We start from the raw sequence: 19,718 nt of genomic DNA, 5'->3' as shown, positions 1-19,718 counted from the left end.
CTCTCTGTTTGCTTCTCTCTCCAGTTTTGGGGGCAGCAGTTTGCCCTGTGATCTCAAGTCTCCAATTAATCTAAGAAGAGCTGTTGATTTTTAATTTGTTCAACTCTCTTCTTGTTGTGAGAACAGGAGTGATGACTTACAGGCTCTTTATATATTGGAGTAGAAACTATTCCATTCTTAGTAGTAGGTTCTATTCCATTCTTAGCTTGCAGACTATACAGAAACAGGCAGCAGTTTATATACAGATATACATATATACACACACACACACACACCCCTAAACTATATATATATATATATATACTTATGTATACTTTTATATATATACATACACACACATACACACACACACACACACACACACACACACACACATATATACACTTACTTTTCTACTTCAAGTTGACATTTTACCACTCCATTTAAAATGAATAAGTCTTATAACCAAATAGGTCCTTTTACCCTCTCCATTTAGGTTACAGTTGTCATATGTATTACAACTACATTCTTTAAAAACTACATCGGACAATGTTATAATTTTTGCTTTCAAAAGTCATATATACTTTAAACCTAAGATGAACATTTAGTCTATTTACTCATGTATGTACCATTTCTTTTATTCTTCCTTTATCCCTTCAAGTTGCAAGTTTCCTCTAGTATCATTTCACTTCAGACTGAAAAGAGACTTTCTCATTTCTTTTTGAGTTAACAATAAATTTTATTAGTTATCCTTCACCTGAGAATATCTTTATTTCATTTTCTTTTTTCTTTTTTCTTTTCTTCTTTTCCTATTTTTTAAGATTGGCACCTGAGCTAACATCTGTTGCCAATCTTCTTCTTTTTTCTTTTCCTTCTTCTCCCCAAGGCCCCCCAGTACATAGTTGTATATGCTAGTTGTAGGTCCTTCTGGTTGTGCTATGTGGAATGCCACCTCAGTATGGTTTGATGAGCAGTGCCATGTCCATGCCCAGGATCTGAACCAGTGCAACCCTGGGCCCCTGAAGTGGACTGCATGAACTTAACCACTCAGCCACGGGGCCAGCCCCTCTTTATTTCATTTTCATTCTTGAGGATATTTTCACAGGATTATGAATTATGAGTTGACAGCTCTTTTCTTTCAGGACTCTAAAGATATTGTTCTACTGTCTTCTGAACCCACAGTTTCTGATGAGAAATTCACAATCATTTGTATTATTGTACCTATCAATACTATTTTAAAGTTCTTATTTCATAATGCCAATATCTGGATCCCATGTGGGTCTATACTCTTGTCATAGTTTTTTGCCATGCCTGGTAATTTGTTTTTATTGCAAGACCCTTGCCTAAGACATTTTACAGCTGTGTATGATATTATCTTTCTTTCAGAGTTTTGGGTCTGCCTTTCTGCTGCTAGAGTGTTGGCTCACCACATTAATCCAATTACAGCCCAAATTAACTCTTGGCTGGTTATAGTACTTTAGGAAGGCTCTCACTCTTAGGGCACGGCCTTACAGGATATCAGTTGAGAAAACATGATGTTCACCATGGTTCATCTCCCCAGCACATTCTAAACTCGAACACTTATCTACAGAGCAACACAATACTGCTGAAATTTTTCTCTCCTTTTTACTTGATTTCAGCCTCTTCACTTCATAATTCAGCAAACATACTGGGCTAAAACCCAACAGAGTGCTGTCTTATTTGTCTACCTCTTTCTTCTCTCTGGTATCCCACCCCATCCCATTCCCTAATTTTTGTCTCTTTAGGCTCATAGCTCTGTAAAAAATTTGTGCTGGTTTCTTGTCATTTAACTAGATTCTTTTTGCCCAGACCCTCTGCCCGAATTCTCAGCTTCTTGTAAGGTCCAGAATTAGCAAATAGCCTTAGGGGAAAAAGTAACTGCAGAAGGTTGCTTCTCCTCTCAAGGGTTTGCCTCTCTCTCAGGGTTTTGGCCTTTAAATTCCTACTTGCCTAAACAACTCTTTGATGCTTTTAAACAAATCTTTCAACACTTTGTTCATCTTTTCTAGTTGTTCTCAGGAGGAGCATTTGTCTGCCATAAGCTACTCCACTGTAGCTGGAAGTGGAAGTTTTATTTTATTTTCTTATTTTACTTGCTCAGTGGATTGGTTTCCAATTCCAGTTGTGATCCCTTGTATTTAACATTAATCTCTGCCCAGTTCTCTGAATTTTTGCATGTCTAGCTTAAAGAAGACATTACTCTTGCATACTTTCAGATGTACTTCAGTTCCAATCTTTGATGTCTATAAGAAGGCAGGCATATCAATTCAGGAGCACAAGGTAAGACTGACTTTGTACAGTTAGTACTGTCTCCTAGTTGCTACCCACTATAAAACAAAACTCTACTTCCAGGTTCTGAATCATTTCAATGTGTTTTTTCTTTAGTACTTTATGAATGCATAAGCAGTCATGTCACAAGCTATCATTTGATATTTCTGCTCTTAATACAAAAGGTTAAACTGCGCTTTATACTTTTTTCACATGTTCAACAATTCCAAGAATCACATGACTATATAAGGATTACTGGATAAAGAATTATTAATTGACTGAGAAATACGTTGTTGGGATTGGATGTAAAAATCTAATATACGAAATTATATTTACCCGCCATAATCTTCACTGATCCCAGCAAATGGTATTGGATCACAGCGTACAAAAATTATAAATGCAAGTAGTACAAGTGATATAGCAGATGTAACTATCATAAATTTCATAAGACCTTTATAAGACATTTGTAATTTGGAAACAATGACACCTCCCAGAAGATGGCCAACTGCACCTGCTGGAATTAAAACAAGTCCTAAAAGAAACAAGCAGGAGGAGAAAACAGTTAAAATATAATCAGCTAAAGATAGTAAAGAAAATTCATACATTGATGCAATCCCCTCTGCTCTAAACATACAGCAAACATAGATTTAAATAAAAGTCAGAAAACTTAAAAGCATAATAAACATCTCAACAAACCTGAACCTTAAGAGAAAAACAAATTTGTGAGTGGGGCTGAAGCTTTAGGCCTAATGAACTCTGGGGCAGTGATGGTGAAGTTTTTCTCCTAGGTAGTAAAGGCATCTAAAATAAACCCACAACTTAATCCATGAGAAACAAGATGAGAGCTATCTTATTGACAGCTATAATTGGATAGCTGCCTGGATTTATGGTTCATGGCAAGAACCATGCCCACAGTGACAAGAGTTCACAAATAGAGATTTGTTACTAAGACTTAAGCCAGGCCACTCATTGGTTCTATGAATGGATGTGCAATATTAACAATCTCACAACAAATTGGGACTCCAGAATAGTCACTATGAGACATGGTTTTCTTTTCAATCAAACATAAGGGATTAGAAAGAGGCAACCAGAACAAGGAGGAAAAAAAGGAGAAGGAGAGAAAGGAGGAGGATAAATATAGTTAGAAAATACTCAATCAAATGAAGATAGCACAGTAAATTCATATATTGATGAAATCTCTTCTTTCCATAGAAATGGTTGCTTTAAATAGAAATATAGCAGAATAAATATAAAGGAAAAGCAAACAAAAACATACCAATAACACCAGATTAAATTTATATCATAAAAGTATCTGACAAAAGAATTGGAGGGGCTGGCCCAGTGGCATAGTGGTTAAGTTCATGCACTCCACTTCAAAGGCCCAGGGTTTGCAGGTTTGGATCCTTGGCACAGACCTACACACAGCTCAACGAGCCATGCTGTGGCAGCATCCCACATACAAAATAGAGAAAGATTGGCACAGACGTTAGCTCAGGGACAATTTTCCATCAAGCAAAAAGAGGAGGATTGGCAACAGATGTTAGCTCAGAGCCAATCTGCCTCATCAAAAAAAGAAAGAATTGTAAATAAGTAATTTTAGAACGCTCAAAAAAGTAAATGACAGTGTAACTTCCATAAAAATGAGGAAGAAATGAAATAAAAAGAGAAAGGAATGAAATAAGAGCACGGAGATAAAAAAGAACAAATAAAAAAACTTGATATTTAAAAATATAATCATTAAAATAAAAACTCAAATCCTAGGCTAGAGACATTTGAAAAGTGAATTAGTAAATTGGGAAAGAGCATTGTGTCATCATCCACTATGAAATGAAAAGGAAAAAAGAACGAAAAAAGAATAACCAAAATAAGCAGTCAAAAGACAATGAGTACAGTAGAGAAATCTGATAAACACTACCTCACCCAGATGATCAAAGTCAAATTCAAAAGTAATAAGCCATGTTGATAACATATACTCTTGACATTATGTGATGAAAATGGCACTTTAGTTTTGTGGTCTTCCTTCCAAAACCCATAACCCCTGTCTAATCATGAGAAAAACATCAGACAATTCCCCATTGAGGAACATTCTGAAAAATACCTGACCAGCACTACTCAAAACTGTCAAAGTCATCAAAAACAAGAAAAGACTGAGAAGCTGTCATACCCAAGAGGAGCCTAAGGAGACATGACAACTAAATATAATGTGGTATCTTGAATGAGATTCTGGAACAGAAAAAGGGTAAGAAAATCTGAACAAAATACTGACTTTAGTTAATAATAATGTATTGATATGAGTTCATTATCTACCTAATGGAGATGTAAGATGTTAACAAAAAGGGAAACTAGGTGTACAGTACATGAAAAATCTGTACTATCTTCATAATTTTTCTGTAAATCTAAAACTATTCAAAAAATAAAGTTATTTAAAAAAAAAAAGACAGTGAGAGCAGAATAAGAGGCTCCACACAATGTTTTACAGCAGTTGTGAGAAATAGAAGGAAAGGAATAGCAGAGAAACAGTATTTAGAAAATTGTAGCTGACGATGAGAAACTTCCATAATTGAAGAAATGCTAGCCCGGGGAATAAAAGTGTGCTCCAACTACTGATAGGGAGTGAAAAATAAATAATTAACTCCATCCTTACACATACGGAAATAAGGTGAGGAAAATTCATAACATCAAGACTAAAACAAAAATTGTAAAAGCTGCCAGAGAGCATGCTACTTGCAAAAGAATAATAATTATAGCTAGTTTTTTTAAAAAGATAAAACTGATGACCTAGACCAAACATGCGTACCCACAACCCTGAGGAGTGGGGCTAGTAAACTGACAGTGAGTGAGCAGTTAAAATCTCCTAAACCAACCAAGTGCGATAAAATGAATAGAAAACTAGTCCATTGAGAGAAGACAGGATGGTAAGGAGAAAAAGCAGCAAAATAGAAGAGTAATAAACCAAAAAATACAAATAAGAAGTTAAAAATAACTTAAATATATCAGAATTCACAATAATGGTAAATGGATAAAACTTAACTATTAAAAAGACAGATTATTATTTTGTAAAAAGGAAAGTCTGAAAATAAGGTAGTGAAAAAACATACCATGCAAATTTAGATCGTGAACATGTATATACCTTATGACATTATACAAAATGTTATGTAAAAAGTGCCCAGATTTCAAGAAAATCAAAAATCCATAAATAAAGTATTTTAACTCAGCTTTCTCAGAAACAGAGACTTAGCTTACAACACTATTTAAAGCTACGGAAAGTATTAATGGATTTGAACAATTAAAAAGAGAAACAAAAGCACATACTATTTAGAAGCTAAAAATCTCCTCTCAAAAATTCATGGCTTAAATAAAAATATGATGATGAGAATTAAAAATGCTTAGAACTGAACAATAATAAAAACTATATCTAAGTGTATTAGATGCTAAAGAAAATCTACAAATAACGATACCTCCATCATAAGGTTGTTAGGAGAATGAAATGAATTAATATTTAAGTGCTGAGAACAGTGTCCTGTCGCAGAGTGAACATTACATGAGTGTTTGTTAAAAGGTAAATATTTACAGACAAATTCATTTATTAGAAAGCAAAAAAAGTACAAATAGAGAAGGGGCAATATTTATCAAGAAAATTGTGGGAATTACACAACTTTTTCTTTTAGTTAGTATTAACACAGTACAAGTTTTTCCGTCCTTTTACTTTCAACCTTTTCATATACTCATATTTAAAGAGTGCCTCTTGTATGTTAACATAGTGAATTCTTCCCCCAATCTGACAATCGTTATTTATATGTAACATAATTACTATTCTATTTATTGGGAAACAATTCTCCACTACCCTCTGATGCTGTATATCTTTCAAGCAGAAGCACTGACTGCTGTTTGTTCTATCTTTTCAAGGATATTTATATAGTAAACAGCCTTCGATAATGGAGATAGTGTCCCCCTCAAGAGCAGAGGGCAGGTTTACTTATAGTTTTGGAAGACACAGATAGTGTCCTCTCCGGAACTAAGAGACGATATGCTTAATGTCAAGTATACTAAAGATAATGTCTCTCTCTGGATCAAAAGACAAGCATGATTACTGTCCATCATAAATGATTTGGGTTCCCTAAGCCCAGGGAAATGTAATGCAATCCACTCTCGTAATGCAATCTTGTGTGTGCAAATGTCACTGGCTCTCCTTCACATCACCCTGTGGGAAATGGGCCTCAGAAAACTCACACACACACACACACACAACACAGATACTCTAGCTACTGCTATTGCTGTGAGAGTCATAAACTTTTCTTCTCTGACCAAGGAATTTTAAGTCTTCTGCTAGCATCCAAGAAACTATGGTAGACTAACTCGTGAGCTTTCAAGTAGGGTAAATTCAAACTCTTCATAGATTTCAGCACTTTTGGTGACAAAGATGGGATGCTGACAGAAACACAGCATTCTGTAAGAAGAAGAATGAGAGCCTCATGAGCCGATTAACACCATTTGAGAGAAGAACTGGGAATCAGTAGTGAATATGCTGATTTAGCCTGTTAAGGATGAAAAATTGGGGAGGTGGCTGCAGGCTGAAGTAGATCTAAAGACAGCTCCCCAGAAGGTGCAATGGTTATTATTAACTCTCCCCTAGGTGAGGGGACTTCCTCACCAACCTGGCCATCAGCCTCAGGACTGCCCCATTGTGATAGCTATTACTAAGATTCAACCTGGTTGGATGGAAGATTCCTCTTGATTTCAGACAACAGTTACAGAGATGTGCAACTACACTGAGTGTGAAAGGAGGGAAATTTACAACCACAGTGGACAGAAACCAGTGACTAATTAGAAGTTTACCTGATTTGATTGGTTGATGAGGGAGTGGCGTGGTAAGGTGACAATTGCTTGGTAAGGTGAAATGGCAATAGCTGAGCTGAGGGCCCAGTTCCTCCCTCCTGCAGTCTATCATGCTAAACTGGGATTCATTCTAAGACGAAAGTAAAAGATCTCAGAGTTGTTTTGCAGTGTCTCCTGAGTGCTACAAGGTAGCTGTGACCTTCTCAGGAAGATTTCCCTAAGACAGATGTATTCCTGTGTGAAACCACAGATGAGGCACTGAATAGAATTTGGACTCTTACTGCCTCAGAAAAGGAGGTAAAATGACCTTGTGAGTGATGCTTTGGACAATTTCCATGTACTTTTGTTGTGGCTTCAATATACTAATCCTGTAGCTCCAACTTCAAAATCTATAATAGGTAATTATGTTTTACAAGCTTGTACTGTATAAGCTCCTGGATGCCAAAAGTGATAGCAGAACACACAAATTGCTCCTCGAACTGTCTCCCTGTCTCCTCTTGTACGGTCCTACAGAAACAACATAGAACCCCAGGAGGAGAAAGGAAAGTCCCAGCTTTGATCATGGACTTAAAGGAAGCAGAGATAGTAAGAGATGCAGTATCTCAATTCAACAGACCAAATGTCCAGTGAAAAAAGTTATCAAGGACTTGAGGTTTACAGTGGATTAACCACCAGTTGAATTCACTTGTTGCTCCTATGGCCCTGGATGTTCCAGACATCGTGATGTAAATAAATTTATGGCACAGACTGGTGGCACTTGATATGCTGTCTTGAACATGGCCAAAGCCTTATTTTGTATCCCATTAGCACCCAAAGACAAAGACCAATTCTCTTTCACGCTTCAAGGCCACAAATACACATTTGCAGTACTCCCTCAGGGGCACCTAAACTCATCTGCCACTTACTACAAGGGGGTAGGTCAGGATTACTGTGACTACCACTAACCTCTGATATCCAAAGCTTTCACAGATAGATGATATTCAGTGAGCTGGAGGGTCAGAAGCCTCAGACTCAATGGCTCTCACTTTGCTGTTACCACACCCTCATCAGCAAGGGTGACTGATGAAGCCCAACAAAATCCAGAAGACTGCTCATCAAGTTTGTAGGGACTATTCAGGCAGATTTACAACACTCAATCCCTCTGGCACTTAAGGAAAAACTGTTGTCTCCCTTCCCTCCAACCAAAAGGCAGCCTAGCATCACTTTGGACTCTGAGTATTGGAGACAGTAGATGACTGACTTGGGCATTCTACTTGGTCTTTTCTATCAACTAACTCACAGCGAATGTAATCCACAGACCCACACTGGAAGCTAAACAGCACGCTGTGGCATACTCTCTACTTGGAGGTACTACAAACCTAATGACTCATTTGAGCTATAAGTTTCCATGACTGATGATTTTGTGTGCTGGAGCCTCTGGAAAAAAGCAGCCTTCACTCGGAAGCACCAATTGGGGTATAGGACTCATTGACTCCCTGCAACAACTACGTTTGAAAAGCAGCTCTTAGCTTACTACTGGCTTCTTGTCAAAACCAAAGCTCTGACCCATGAAGGCTGGGTGACTCTGTGGACTGATATTCTCATTTGGAGATAGACCAAATCAGACTCACAACTAACCATTTGACAAGCTTTACTTGTCAACTGGAAATGGTATATTCAAGCCATAGGAGGGTCATAAGATTTTCAAGTGTTTAAAGAAACCCCATCAGTAGATCACACAGCCTTCAGAAGACTATAAAATCTCTCTTAAATGAAGTTTCTCTTAGTTACTTAGGAGTGCTTTCTGGAGGGATTACTGACACATTATTTATATGTGCCCTGATGGCAGTTTCTCTCTACAATAAGAGCAATCCAATGAAAAAGCGGTACAAAATTTGTCCCTGACTTTAGTTGAAATAACAATGACACCACCTAATCCCTGGAAATCTAGCACTCTAGTCAGCCTCAGACACTGATCAGCATTGTTATGGATGATAAAATTGCCCAAAACGTCATCTTCACAGGCCAAGGTAGAAGATATGCAATTGTTAATACATTCTGTTACACCTGGATTAACACCTCAGGCTAAGTAGAAAGGTCAATAGAGAAATTTAAGGAGAAAGCCATCTTGCTTTCTAAGGTAGACCTTGAGGACCAAGTGATTTGTTTAGCTTGCTGGGTCCAGGACCTTGCTGGCATGGTTGAGGCCAGTACTGCAGTGGCCTTAACCTGTTGCTTGGAGTTGATATTAGCCTTAATTAAATACCGTATGAAACAAATTGAATGGATTTAGTCCCAATCTCTGATAATTTGATTAATCAGAGTGGCGAACAATGTGGTGTACTCACGGAAAAATTTGTCATTACGGACATAGAAACTGCGTCATGTTTTTGGCTTATTGGACTATTTGCAGCCTGACAATGGTGTGCCCTCTATCACAAAACTTAATAATAAGCTGATAGTCAAAGTTTTTCACATCTTAACATTTGTTTTTCATTTGGTCCCCGTGTTTTGTGTTCCTTCTTTCTTTCCTTTCTCTCTTTTTTTTATTATTAATCAAGTTTTTCAAATTAATATACTCTCTTACTATTCTTCTTATTATTCTTTTACTGGTTACCCTAAAAGTTACAGCATGCATCCTTGACTTTCTACAACATAAGTGATTATATTTACCATTTTCCCATTAATGCTAGAACTTTAAAACATTTCATTCCATTTGCAACTTCTTTTGGAGAGTCAATTCTCAATATCTAGTAAAACTGAAGACGTACACAATAGCAATTCCCCTTCGATGTCTAAACCTAGATCAACTTTTACAAATGTGCACAATGAGACATGTGTTTGGAAGAGTGAAAAACCTGGGGGCAACTTCATGTGCATTAATATGATAACGGATAAATAAACAGTGGTAAATTCATAAGATAGAATCCTACAGCACAGTAAAAATACATTAAATAGAGATTAATATGAATCTACTTAATATAATTTCAGATGAAAGTAACAGAAGAATACATACAAAATGATACATGAATTTCAGATTGTATATAGACAGGCACATAAGCAATAAAAATAGACAAACGTGTGGAAAGGATGCACCCTAACTTTAGAAGAGTGGTTACCTATGGGGAGGGAGGAAGAGAAATAGGATAAAGGAGGAGTGCGAGAGTCTTAGAAGGTTCTATGAGCTAAAAAAAAAATTGATGCACTGATGGCAAAGTGCTCATATTTTTAAAATTTGAGCAAACAGTATTTAGGTATTTAAAATATGAGCAAATGCTATTACTCCTTCTACATTCCACTTATTTAAAATACTTCATAAATATATATAAGAAGACTTTACATAAAAATTTCAAAACAAGTACAATGAACAGAAAAGTACCTGCAAGTGTAGTTGCATCACTGCGTGTTAGCATAAACTGATTTTCTATATATATAGGCAAAAATTCAGAAACTCCAATCATAACTAAAGAGTCTGAAGCTCTGGACAGAGATAGGCACACCAATGCTGAATTCTTCATCAGAACCTGAAATATAAAGGTTACATATGAATTATTTTCTTTTGTTAGGTAAAGAGGAATAGATATCCCCCCTCATATGTTAATGACCAATCCACAAAAAATTTACCTTTCCCAATCTGAACTGAAAACACATATATATAAAAACCCAAATATCAATTTACAACTCACCAATATACACATACCATAAAAGACATGTAATGTTTGAACTCCTTTTTTTTTTTGGTGAGGAAGATTCACTCTGAGCTATTATCTGCTGCCAATCTTCCTCTTTTTTTTGCTTGAGGAAGATTAGCTCTGAGCTAACATCTGTGCCAATCTTCCTCTACTTTGTATGTGGGTTGCTGCCACAACATGGCTTGACAAGCGGTGTAAGTCCACACCTAGGATTCAAACCCACAAACCCAGGCCACCGAAGTGAAGCACACTGGACTTAACCACTATACCATGGGGCTGGCCCCTGAACCATTTTTATTTGTAATCTGATCTCCATGCCACTATAATTTTTATTTGTGGGTCTGGCAGTGTGCTAGAAAGATTAATTAAAAATATCACTAACGAGGCATCTAGAATTTCCCTTTACTTTTATCTATATTTTCTCAGCAAACCTCTTTAACTGAAAAACAAAACAGAAAATTTAAGCAACACTCAAAGAAAATCACTAGGATTGCAGTCAAGATTCTACAATATTTTACTCCTTGGAATTCTACATACATAAAGAGTGAAGTCATCTAAACTCTGCATGTTAGCATATTTTTTTAGCTTACTCAGAAGCCTTACTAGAATGAATAATTATGGTTTACTATTACCTATTACACTACACAGAGTAATTTAACATGACAGTAAATTACATTAAAATATTAACTTCTGAACTAATATCTGTATTTCCTGCATATGTATAAACCTTTGAAAATATCTGGTGGTGTTTTATGTTTGTACATTTTTTTAATTAACTTAAAATTTCCTTTTCTAGCCCTAAACATTGTTTTTAAAATCTTATATTTTGCATATTCATCTAATTCATCTTCTGAGTGCTTTTTAACTTTATTTAACCACCCCCAAAAGGTTAAATGCTTCGGCTGACTTCAACTCCCTGCTGTCACAAACAAGGCTACAATGAACACCCCTGTGCATGCCCCCTTAAGGACCTAGGCTAGAGTGCTTTGGAAGTATATATCCTAGAAAGAGATTGCTTGGGCATACCTCATTGCATTATTTCTATGGATATTTTCTCCAGAACGTATGAATTTACACTCTCACCAAAATGTAGGAGAGTTCCATTTTCTTCACGTAGCAGCTTACTTTCTAAAATTCATCAGAGCAATATTTCCGGCTCCACACCCCTTCCAGAACTTTGCCACTCCTCCACCAAGAAGCATTGAACCCGGAAAGGCCTTCATGACTGCCTCAACAAAGCAAGTAATGCTGCATGACTTCTGAAGTTGGGTCATAAAATGACAATATGACTTCTGCAGAGAGCTCTCACTCTCTCAGGACTCTGGTCCTGGAACTCAGCCACCAAGTTGTGACAAAGCCCAGATGCAGAGGGCAGGCGTGGATGTTCTAGCAAACAGTCAGTATTAAAAGCTAATATTTGAGTGAACAAACTTCCTTCAGATGATTTCATCCCCGAGACTTAGATCACTCCAGTTGACCACAAGAAGAGCTGAAGGCAAGCCCTGCCCAAACTGCAGATTCATGAGCAAAACAGATGTTCTATTATTTTAAGCCACTAAGTTTTGGGGTGGTTTGTCATGTAGCAGTAGTTAACTGGTCCACCCCCACACTACTGCAAACACTTGATATCATTAGCTGGCTTTCAAAATTTTGCCATGCTGATGCATGTAAAGTAGTATCGCAATGCTTTATTTTCTATTCTCTCATTTCAAATGTAACTGACCATTACTTCATGTAATTCTTAGCTATTTAGGATTTTTTTGGGCATGAACTGCCTATTTCTATTTCTATCAGGCCTTCTGAAATTCTTGTGTAGCTATTCCAAGAATTCCATGTTTATTCTAACTATTAATCTCTTACTGGATTTAGACATCTGTCAGCAGTCTTTTAACATTGTCTAGTTTCCTTCATAGAACAGAAATATTTGACTTGATATACTCTAATTCATAAATTTTTACTTCATATTTTATGCTAATGCAATCTTGTTTAATTTTTCCTACCCCTATGTCACAAGGTATTTCTTTCATTTTTAACATTAACTGTGCTGTTTTTTTCTAATCACATTTTATTAACCTAGAAATCACCTTCGTGCATGATATGAAGTAGAGATTCAAATTCATTTCATCATATAGAGAACCAAATTTGTCATCACATCTACTGAATAATTACCTTTGCGGTGCCTCTTCTATGATATAGCAAGTTCTTATATATATTAATTTGTGGCTGAGTTCTCTCTTCTATTCCACTGGTCTATTTATCTGTCCTGAGGAAATGCTACACTGTTTTTACTATTATGGCTTTGTAGCCTGTCTTAATGTGTACTAGGACCAATGCTCTTTCTTTTATCTATTCCTGCCCTTATTCTGCCAGAATAATTTTAGAAACAATTTGCCTTTTGCTAAAAAAATAAAATTCTTGCCATAGTATTGATTATATTGCATTGAATTCAAGATTATTTGAGAAAGAAATCATATATGGAAGTTGTCATTTCATCTGTTAACATGGTATATCTTTCAACTTACCCCAGTCTTTTCTAATACTGTTACATAGAGTTTTAAATTTTTTCATAAGGTTCTTAGCAGCTGTTAAAGCAGTTCCTGAATTATTTATACTTTTGTGATTACTTTTTACTTTATTACTCTTTTCAAATATTATTTATTTGAATAGTTTTTGAATTTTATATTTATTTTATGTTGTACATTCAGATATTGTTCAATTAGCAAATGATAGCTCTTTCATAGGTCCTTCTAGTTCACAAATGTTAATTTATTCATAATAATTATTGAGGATTGAATATTAAGCACAGTCCTTACTCTAATGAAAGTTATAGCAATATCCCATGATTCTATATGAAATGCCCTTCTGTATTAGGTATAACAGACAGAACAAGGGACAGAAATCTAGTTTTTGTCTTGGCTCTGCAACTGATTTTTGGAGTAACAATGAGCAAATCACAATCTCTACATATCTCATTTTTAGGAAGTATTACATAATAGTAGACAGAGCAATGGCGTTAGAGTCAGACACATGAGATATTCTTCAATTCTTAAACTCAATTCAGCCACCTGTATGTATGTGTGTGTGTGTGTGTGTGTGTGTGTGTGTATGCATGTGTGTCCAAAGACGTATGTGTCTTTGGAAAAGTTACTCATCCTCTTCAAATTACTTGTTCATCATCTGTAAAATAGAAAGAATAATATCTATATTTCTGGGTGATTATGAGAATTGAACATACATAATAATTTAATGCAATTTCTGGCACATAGTAGGTGTCCAGTAAAGAACACACATTATTTTCATAACTTATAAAGTTAAGAGAGTCACAGTATATTACTAGATTGTTGTTTGCAAACTTTAGTGTACCTTGAATCATTTGGAGGGTGTAAAAACAAAGATTGCCAGGTCTTACCTCCACAGTTTCTGATTCAGTTGATCTAGAATGGGGCCCAAGAATTTGCATTTCTATAAAATTCCCAGATGATGATGATGATGTTGGTGAGGGAATCACACTGAGGACCACTGCACTAGAAAATTTTTGTGTTTAGGCTCTTTGGGATTAAAACAAACAAACTCACTAGTTAATTCAGTTGATATGACATATCATAATTTTACACAGGCGAGTAAGAAAGCCAAAAACACTTTCTCAGTAGCTAGCTAAACAATTCTTACTCATAAAGAAATATAACATCATTCAGAATAACATGACAGCTTATTTTGTCTCCTTCATGGTGAGAGTTCCATTGCTTTGTCTTGATTTCTTCAAAGGCCCAGATAGTCAGCTTCTTCCTGTCAGCTTATTGTGTCTATGTCTACTTTTATTATAGTTACTGGCTATTCTCTCTCTATGTGCTTCTCTTTATAAATGGCCTTTGTTCATTCATTTTCTCTGTGTCAGTTTATCAAAGCTGCACTGTTTGAATTTCCCTCTTTTTCTCCTATTTATACTCTCCCAAGAAAGAGGAATTGACTAGATTAGTCAGTTTACAGTGAGGTATCCCTATTGGACACTGTTCTCAAGATATGACATTTAATAGGTTTTTGGGAAATCTAAAGATTGCTGTCTTGAGCTCAAGTGCTGATCCCAGACCTATTTTAGCTAGAACATTTGAACTATACCGTATGGTATGGCCACTAATGCACAAGAGACACTTCTGGGCACTTTATTCAGAGAGGAACTGTGAGCATAACAAACACTCAGAATACAATAGATTCCCTCCAATAAAATGTCCCAGTTTTCCTGCTTTTAAAAAAAAATCCCAGGGCCAGGCCCATAGCCAAGTGGTTAAAGTTCCAAGTGCTCCGCTTTGGTGGCCCAGGTTCACAGGTTCTGATCCCGGGTGTGGACATACTCCACTCATCAGCCATGCTGTGGAGGCATCCCACATACAAAGTAGAGAAAGACCAGCACAGTTGTTAGCGCAGGGTGAATCTTCTTCACACACACACACAAAATTCGTTTCTTTTCTTAGATATAAATATGGGAGGCAAAGAAGAAGGGTAGTTATATAAATCAGTATCTAAGGGGTTTCATGTAGTGAACTCAGGCTTAATTCTGGTAGGTGTTGATATTCAAAGGGAGATATCAAATTAGTTCTGCACAGTAGCAGATAGTTTTATGCAACAGCCATATCTTACAGTACTGTGACTCCTAGTTAGGCCTAGTCCATCACAGAGTTTGTCTACAACCAGGGTCTTTACCACACCACAGAAGGTTCCTGCTGGTCTGGGAGTGTGATTTCAAACAAGCCTAGGTACTTCTGCATGTGCTTACTTAGTAGGAGCCTGAAATAAGGACAGGATCAGCAAAATATAGAGTATAGAGTATAGTGGCCACAGAAATGTAGACAAGGTTCAGGCCAGGGCTCAAGTAGCAGTGGGAAATAAATGTTAATGAAGAAATCAGTGCAGAGAAATGTTGCAGGAAGGAAAGAGTTCCTAAAGGCTCAACCAAAGTTCATTGAAGATGGGGTTTATAATGTCACAATTAATTCTAGAACTTTTTCTTTCATGTGCAGCATTAATCTATTTCCTACCCTAATCAAGTATAAGCGGAGACACTGATCTTGCCAGTTAAAGGCCTTGATGTCTACAGGCAAATAGGAGGAAAACATAAACTGAGGAGGATACCAATAAACTTCTTTGAACTTCTCAAGTGTTTTACTTGATAATTTCACTTCTCACTTGCTCTGGTCTTGATTCTTTATGGTAAATATCTATAATTAGCCATAGAAAATAAGTAATGGTTATCTCTATTAAATCTGTCAATAAAAGTAAAATGCTTCACCTAGAAAATGCTGCTTATTGCAAGATTAAAAATGTTGCAGCCTTCCATGCTAGAATCTCAGCTACTCAGCTTCCATGAACACCAATTTATTTAGAGTCAAACCTAGTAGACAACTCAGAGACTAAAACTAGTACAAAATGTCCCGACACAAATACGAGTGAGAAATATATTTTAAAAAATCACATTACTTACATTAAATATACATTGATTATACTTTCTATGATAGTAATTTATTTGCTTTCAAAGGAAATTGAGTATTTTTACTACCAATAATACAATATCTGAATAATTTGGACACTGGCTTCCTTTGATATACTCTGTCATCCTTTAACAGTCACATAAGCAATGAATAACACCTCATATTCATTTGGTCCTTTATAATTCACAAAGTTCTCTCATATCATAATATTCATTGACACTTCTTTGTTCATTAGCATCCTAATATATAAATATCTTTCCTGCTAATAAGGTATGTGACTTAAGGCACGAGATGAAGAAAAAGATGGTAAAAGTGTTGATCTCTCTGTGTCAGACATTTAAAAGGTGGTTTTCCCCTGTAAAAATCTTATCACTCCAGCATTATATTTTTGTTCTTTTAAAATACATTTCTAAGCTATTTTATTCTTATAGCTATACATATTGTTCTTATTCAGTGTTCTACTTTCTATTGTTCAAGTTTAATTCCATCTACTTTTATATTTATAACTTTTCACCTCAGGGATATTAGAACTTTATAAAAATGTTAAGTATTTTGTCTCCATTCTAGCTTTTTATCTTTTATTATGCTTGTGTCCATTTTATCTATTTTAAAATCATAAAAATTATTTTTACTGACATTTTAATAAAACTCTTTTCTTTCCTTACTTGATAAATTTTCTAAAATATACAATTTATATAAATAATATATATAAATATACTATATATAAAATATTAATATAGTATAAAAACATATTATACATAAAAATAATATAAATATACAAAATAGATAATGAAATATGGTAGTAGTAGAGAGAATCCATTCTAAAAACAGCCACTTCAACAGCTCCCTTTAGAAATACAAATCAAAACTACACTAAGATACCACCTTACACCTGTCAAAATGGCTGTAATCACTAAGACTAAAAATAGCAAATGTTGGAGAGGGTGTGGAGAAAAGGAAACCCTCATACACTGCTGGTGGGAATGCAAACTGGTGCAGCTACTATGGAAAACAGTATGGAGATTCTTCAAAAAACTAAAAATAGAAATACCATATGACCCAGCCATCCCACTACTGGGTATCTACCCAAACAACTTGAAATCAATAATCCAAAGTAACATATGTACCCCTATGTTCATAGCAGCACTATTCACAATAGCTAAGACATGGAAACAATCCAAGTGCCCATCGACTGATGATTGGATAAAGAAGATGTGTTATATAGACACAACGGAATACTACTCAGCCATAAAAAGAGACAAAATCATCCATTTGCAACAACATGGATGGACCTGGAGAGAATTATGTTAAGTGAAATAAGCCAGACTGAGAAAGACAAACACCATATGATTTCACTCATATGTGGAATATAAACAAACACATGGACAAAGAAAACAGTTCAGTGGTTACCAGGGGAAGGAGGGTGGGGAGTGGGCACAGGGGGTGAAGGGGAGCACTTATGTGGTGACAGACAGGAAACAATGTACAACTGAAATTTCACAATGATGTAAACTATTATGAACTCAATTAAATTAAATTAAAAAAATAGCTCCCTTTAATAAAAATTCATGACAAGAAGACTTTTAAAAATAATCTATGCCTAGAAAGTCACAAGGTGTGTATTTCAACCAGCTGTTGGTCAATAAGTCTTATAATGATAGTGACACATTCTACTGGCTGATACATTGCTTGCTGGAATGATTTTCCATCAGTCCTTATCTCAAGCGCTTCTAAACAGCCATTGGATTTCAAGCAAACAATACCAGCCAAGTGTCATGAACCAGGAGGTACTGAACTATAGGACTGGTAGAGGAAGAAGACAGTAGACCTTTGTTCAGCCAAGTTCCGCATATTAGTCTCCTTAATTTTCTTATTTTCTAGTTGATAACCCGCTCTTCTTATCAAGATAAAAAAAAAATCTTGTTCCGTAGTTTTTCCCTAATTTTTTTGCACAGTATCCTTCCCTAATCTAAAATCAGAAACATCTCAAGTAGGCATTCATATTATTGATGTATCTATTGAGTGTTTACCATGGACTATGCACTGATCTATACACCTTACATTCCTATGAGGAAGGTACCATTATTGCATCAATTTCTTAGCTCAGAAGTAAGGCTCAGAAAGGTTTTCTTATTTTCTAGTTGATAACCCACTCTTTTTCTCAAGCTAAAAGAAGAATCTTGCTATGAAGTTTTTCCCTAAGTTTTTGTGCAGTTTCCTTCCCTAGACCGTGTAACAAGGCAAACAGTGGGAATTGTTTTCTGTCTAGTAGACTCCCTAAAGTATGGCCCGTTGTCCCTGTTTTCTTTCTGAAGCTCAGCCTGGTACAATTTTTAAAGGCAAGAGCCTAAAAGCATAGGCTTTTCTGCTGGATCTTAATATTACATGTCTATATTTAGATTTTAGAACATTGGCTTCTCCATATTTTAGTCTTTTGATTTATTTTCTTTCTTTTTTAAGGCTCCAGAAACTCAGATCATGCTGGCAAATCATCCTTAGTAGTCCTGAATTTTATAATACCAAGTGATTCTTTAACTGACCCCTGCAATTGGGTCTCATATACTACAGCTGAATAAAAAACTCAACCATTTACAGTACCTAGGGAAAACTTCCCGAAACAACATCCAAACTGCACTGCCTTTTCAATTCTTATCCCATTCTAATCCATTTTTCACAAAAAGTGATGTTTAAAAGTTCTTAAAACAAAATTTATATCCTGTTCATATTATTCCCTTACTTAAAATATATTAGTGACTTCCTCTTGCATTAAGAACAAAGTCTAAAGTTCTTGCCATGTCGCACCAGGACCTTCATGAGCCAGCCTCTGCCTGTCTCACCAATCTACTATTCTATCACTCTCCCCATCAAGCAAATACGCTCCAAACACACAAGTCTTCTCTAAACTGAACATGCCCAAATCTATCCTGCCTCAAGGTCTTTCCACATGTGTCACTTGTGCTTGGAATTTTCTTAAAGATCATTCTTCACATGGCTAACTCCTTCCCACCCTTTAGGTTCCTCTGTTTAAATGCTCCCTGTTCAGTGAAGCCTCCTTTGCCCCATTTCCAAAGTAGGTTTCACACAGAATTTTCTCTACTCAGTTGTTAATCAGGTTTTTTGAAATCTGTGTTTTGGTTTTGGTTTTTAATCTGAGACCCACACAAGAACATAAGCTCCATAAAGCCAAGGATGTTAGTTACTATTGTATCTTTAGTACCTAGCACAGTGACACTACATAATAAAAAAGGAGATGAATATGAGAAACTAAAATAATCACTTATATTGTATTACTATATGCCAGGGACTGTTCTAAGCACATTACACATGTTAATATATTTAATTCTGAGTACATATGTAAGGTATGTACTTTTATTACCATCGTTTTATAGAATAGAAACTAAGGCACATAAAATAGTAATGTCCCCCAAACTATTTAAGGACCCTTTTAAATGGTGGGCTT

The 19,718-nt window shown here is 35.8% G+C and overlaps 1 protein-coding gene across 1 annotated transcript in view; it reads right to left on the bottom strand.

Moving 5' to 3' along the window:
* The window catches only part of SLCO6A1 (solute carrier organic anion transporter family member 6A1), a 101,784-nt gene that overhangs the window by 49,036 nt on the left and 33,030 nt on the right, over positions 1 to 19,718 (bottom strand). The window contains exons 8-9 of the mRNA XM_070233364.1: positions 10,463 to 10,607; positions 2,605 to 2,800 (exon numbers count right to left, since the gene is read on the bottom strand). Of these exons, the coding sequence (XP_070089465.1) occupies positions 2,605 to 2,800; positions 10,463 to 10,607 (341 nt within the window). The remainder of the gene's footprint in view (positions 1 to 2,604; positions 2,801 to 10,462; positions 10,608 to 19,718) is intronic.

Source organism: Equus caballus, chromosome 14 (assembly GCF_041296265.1).
Source record: "Equus caballus isolate H_3958 breed thoroughbred chromosome 14, TB-T2T, whole genome shotgun sequence".
Lineage (NCBI taxonomy): Eukaryota > Metazoa > Chordata > Mammalia > Perissodactyla > Equidae > Equus > Equus caballus.
The sequence above is the reverse complement of the archived record's forward strand: the minus strand, read 5'-3'. Positions and strand labels throughout refer to the sequence as shown.